This window comes from Oryctolagus cuniculus, chromosome 13 (assembly GCF_964237555.1).
Source record: "Oryctolagus cuniculus chromosome 13, mOryCun1.1, whole genome shotgun sequence".
Classification (NCBI taxonomy): Eukaryota; Metazoa; Chordata; class Mammalia; order Lagomorpha; family Leporidae; genus Oryctolagus; species Oryctolagus cuniculus.
The window spans coordinates 36,496,592-36,501,645 of NC_091444.1; the positions used below are offsets into that span (position 1 = coordinate 36,496,592).

The 5,054-nt window shown below is 41.8% G+C and overlaps 1 protein-coding gene across 1 annotated transcript; it reads right to left on the reverse strand.

Annotated features, from left to right (window-relative positions):
* Positions 1–2,270: 2,270 nt before the first annotated feature.
* Positions 2,271–2,855, reverse strand: LOC100352027 (small ribosomal subunit protein uS13-like). The gene has a single exon (XM_070055337.1). The coding sequence runs from the start codon at positions 2,842–2,844 to the stop codon at positions 2,359–2,361; it is 486 nt and encodes a 161-aa protein (XP_069911438.1). The 5' UTR covers positions 2,845–2,855; the 3' UTR covers positions 2,271–2,358.
* Between the last annotated feature and the right edge of the window lie 2,199 nt (positions 2,856–5,054).

Below are 5,054 nucleotides of genomic sequence, written 5' to 3' on the forward strand. Positions count from 1 at the left end.
GTTTGCTCCCACACAGAAACATAAAGTGAAAAATACTGTTTGAGTACTAGTTATAGCATTAAATCTCAATGTACAGCACACTAAGGACAAAGATCCCACATGAGGAGTAAGTGCACAGTGACTCCTGTTGTTGACTTAACAAATTGACACTCTTGTTTATGGCATCAGTAATCACCCTAGGCTCTTGTCATGAGCTGCCAAGGCTATGAAAGCCCCCTGAGTTCACCGACTCTGATCATATTTAGACAAGGCCATGGTCAAAGTGGAAGTTCTCTCCTCCCTTCAGAGAAAGGTACCTCCTTCTTTGATGACCTGTTCTTTCCACTGGGATCTCACTCACAGAGATCTTTCATTTAGGTTTTTTTTTTCCCCCAGAGTGTCTTGGCTTTCCGTGCCTGAAATACTCTCATGGGCTTTTCAGCCGGATCAGCATGCCTTAAGGGCTGATTCTGAGGCCAGAGTGCTGTTTAGGACATCTGCCATTCTATGGGTCTGCTGTGTATCTCACTTCCCATGTTGGATCGTTCTCTCTATTTTTATTCTATCAGCTAGTATTTGCAGACACTATTTTTGTTTATGTGATCCCTTTGGTTCTTAGTCCTATCATTATGATCAATTGTGAACAGAAATTGATCACTGGGACTAGTGAGATGGCATTGGTACATGCCACCTTGATGGGATTGAATTGGAATCCCCTGGTATGTTTCTAACTCTACCGTTTGAGGTAAGTCAGCTTGAGCATGTCCCGAATTGCACATTTTGCGTCTTTTTCTATTTCTTTCTGTAATGTTTTGTGATTTTCATTGTAGAGATCTTTCACAATCTTGGTTAAGTTTACTCCAAGGTGTTAAAATTTTTCAGAGCTATTGTAAGTGGGACTGATCTTATAAGTTCTTTCTCAGCCATGGAATTTTTTGTGTATACAAAGGCCATTGATTTTCATGTGTTGGTTTTATATCCTGCAACTCTGCCAAACTCTCTTATGAGTGCAAATAATCTCTTAGTAAGTTTTTTTGATTCCTCTATGTATAGGATCATCTCATCTGCAAATAGGGCATTTTGACCTCATCCTTTCCAGTTTCTATTCTTTTGATTTCTTTTTCTTTTTGATATGTTGTGTGTCATCTTCATTTGTTTATAGGAAACTTTTTATTTCCCCCTTTTTTTTTCTGTGACTCACTGTTCATTCAAGAGCAAGTTGTTCATTCTGCACGTTTTCACATATTTTTTAGAGTTTCTTGAATTGTTAATTTACACCTCCATTCCATTGTGGTCAGAAAAGATACATACTATTACTTAAATTGTTTTGAATATTTTGGGACTTGCTTGATGGCCTAGAATATAGTCTGTCCTAGGAAAAGTTCCATGAACTGATGAAAAGAATATGCATTCTGCAGATGTGGGGTGAAATGTTCTGTAGATATCAATTATATCCACTTGGTTCATGGTGTGGATTAGCTGTGTAGATATCAAATAAATCTATTTGTTCCATAGTCTAGCTTAGCTCTGCTGTTTCTTTGTTGACTTTTTTTTGTCTAGTTGACCTGCCCATTGATAAAAGTGGAAGGAAGGAAGGAAGGAAGAAAGGAAGGAAGGAAGGAAGGAAGGAAGGAAAGAGGGAGGGTGGGAGGGAGAGAGGAGGGAAGGATGGAGGAAGGAAATAGTGAAGGAAAAAAGGGAAGGGAGAGAGGGAGGGAGGGAAAGAAGGAAGCGAGGGAAAGATGGAGGGAGATGGAGCCAGGGAAAGAGAACCAGTCTAGGCCATTCTAAAGAAATTGTTACAAGTATCTTATTTTTAAAAAATTCATAATCCAACATATTGTAAAAGGAATTCCTCATCTTAATTTAACTCATGCTTGCCCAATCTATAAATGACTTTATTGTACCAATTTATTTGATTAGAACTTGGAATTGGTGGGGCATGTATTGTGACACAATGTGTTAAGCCACTGCTTGGGATTCCCACATCCTGTATCAGTGTGCTGATTCAAGTCCTGGCTCCTCAGCTTCTCATCCCAGCATCCTGCGAATGCATTTGGGAAAGCAGCAGATGACAGCCAAGTTACTTTCCTGGATGGAATTCCAGGTTCCTGATTTCAGTGTGACCCAGCCCTGGCTGTTGTGTTCATATGGGGGACTGAATCAGCTCCTTCTCTGTCTCCCTGCCTTTTAAATAAATACTTAAAAATAATTTATAATTGGCTTCCTTATCTGTTGTTAGCATAGTTATCAGATTGCTTTCACACTGTCAATAAGATTCTTGATCACAGTTTCTTTTTTTTCTTTTCTTTTCTTTCTTTTTTTTTTTTTTTAGCCATAGATACAGAAACTATTTATTAACAGAGAAAGCCCACAGACTCATTTCTTCTTGGACACACCCACAGTCCGGCCGCGGCGGCCCGTGGTCTTGGTGTGCTGGCCTCGGACGCGAAGGCCCCAGAAGTGCCGCAGCCCCCGATGGGCGCGGATCTTCTTCAGCCGCTCCAGGTCCTCCCGGAGCTTGTTATCCAGACAGTTGGCCAGGACCTGGCTGTACTTTCCATCCTTGACGTCCTTCTGTCTGTTCAAGAACCAGTCCGGGATCTTGTACTGACGCGGGTTCTGCATGATGGTGATCACCCGTTCCACCTCGTCCTCAGTGAGCTCTCCTGCCCTCTTGGTCAGGTCAATGTCTGCTTTCCTCAGCACCACATGGGCGTACCTTCGTCCCACACCCTTAATGGCAGTGATGGCGAAGGCTATTTTGCGCCGCCCATCGATATTGGTGTTGAGTACTCGCAAAATGTGCTGGAACTTCACAGGGATCACTAGAGACATGGTGGCGGCAGAACCGGCGCCGAGCATGCCTCCTGTGGAAGCTGATCACAGTTTCTTAACTTTCTTAATCATAGCATCTCTCATGCTAAACCCAATATCCTGTGAAAATGCTCCTCTTGGGAATCCATGAATTTCTTTTCTAACTTGGATCAGGTGTTTTTTAGCCCTGCTAAAATTTACTTACTTCTCTATTTAGTATTAGGCCCAAAACACTATTCATGGTTTTCTCTAAGCTTCGATATTTATCATCCTATTTTGAAAGTTCATCTTTCACAGCATATTAATGAAACATAAATAAATTGTCTCATTGGTCTTTTAGACAGCCCACCCCCACCAAATACCAATGAATTTCTATAGATGTAAAAAATTGAAGACAGAATTGGGCCATCAGTCCATCCCCAAAAGGTAAGCATAGGAGGTTCAATGTCTTCAGGTAATCAGTAGCAGTCATATACTTTTTTTTTAATTAATTAATTTTTTTTCTCGACAGGCAGAGTGGATAGTGAGAGAGAGAGAGACAGAGAAAGGTCTTCCTTTTGCCATTGGTTCACCCTCCAATGGCCGCCACGGCCGGCGCACCGCGCTGATCCGAAGGCAGGAGCCAGGTGCTTCTCCTGGTCTCCCATGGGGTGCAGGGCCCAAGCACTTGGGCCATCCTCCACTGCACTCCCTGGCCTCTCTCTTTAATAAGGGCACTCTGCCCCCAAATATGTATATTTTTATTATCAAGTCTTCTGTGATCAGTGTCCTACTTTCTCTGTGAGGAGGATGAGCTCATAGCTGAAGCTGGAGTTACAAACAGGAAAAAGCCTGAATTAGTGATGGACTTACATATCTAGCATTTACTGCAGTTAGGATACCCATCAGATCAACACCTTATACACTATGTTACTGAGAGTTTTGTGTCTTATGTTATTAGGTATTCTTCCAAAAGGGAGTTCTGTATAAATGTTGAGTTTGCATCCTGTAATCTCCAAAGAGACATAGGCACAATGTTACAGTAATCTGTTTAACTTCGTTAATCTTGTGTCTTCCAGATTTGCTCCACCAGAGATCCTTTTCTAGTGGAATTCTGGCATCTTAAAAGACAAATGTGTTCTAAACAAACAATTTGGGAGCCTGTTGTGATTTTTTATAAGAAAAGTAAAAGTAAAAATTATAAGTATTTTTGGGAGACAGGCATCATGCTAGGTACTTGCCCTCAGTTTATTTAATTCTCATACTGAATTCTATGAGGAATCCTTTTAACTCTAAAGAGACGATATTAACAAACTTGTCCAAGACCAAACAGCTATCAAGTTGCTGAACTATGTATCATATTCGCCTTCTGTCAGATTGCAAACTTATGATCTTACTTCTATACTACTTTATCACTTGTATTGGTAAATTGTAAACCTATGTTGGACTTAAAGTTACTTTAATCCAAGCTAGCCGACGCCGCGGCTCAATAGGCTAATCCACCACCTAGTGGCGCCGGCACACCGGGTTCTAGTCCCAGTCGGGGCACTGGATTCTTTCCAGGTTGCCCCTCTTCCAGGCCAGCTCTCTGCTGTGGCCCGGGAGTGCAGTGGAGGATGGCCCAAGTGCTTGGGCCCTGCACCCCATGGGAGACCAGGAGAAGCACCTGGCTCCTGCCTTCGGATCAGCGCGGTGCGCCGGCCCCAGCACACCAGCCGTGGTGGCCATTGGAGGGTGAACCAACGGCAAAGGAAGACCTTTCTCTGTCTCTCTCTCTCACTATCCACTCTGCCTGTCAAAAAAAAAAAAAAAAGATTGTGGAATGCAGAATTTAAAAATAAGTTTATTTTGCTACAAAAAATCATAAACTCATGCATAGATTCATAATACACATTTATCTATTAACTGCTTGAAGGCCTCTTATACTATGTATAACCCATTCTGAAAGCTACTTTAAATTATATTGACAATAAATATTTATATTTTATTAATTTCCCAAGGCTATAGGTCACAAGTTTTCTCTTATATGTGTTACCCCAGAGATTAGCCAAGGTTGTTATGTGTTTAGTAATAATGGAGTAGTGGACATCTGGTGCAACAGTTAAGATGCCACTTGGCATACCCATGTATCACATAGGAGAATTTGGGTTTGAGTCTTGGCTTTGCATCCTAACCCAGCTTCTTGCTAATATGCACTCTGGGAGGCAGCAGATAATAGGTGATGAATGATGACACTAGTAGCTGAGTTCCTGCCACTGACTTGGGCAGGATGTTGCAGT

Excerpts from the sequence above, each read along its gene's own strand:
- LOC100352027 (XM_070055337.1), bottom strand. The coding sequence starts at position 2,844 with ATGCTCGGCGCCGGTTCTGCCGCCACCATGTCTCTAGTGATCCCTGTG.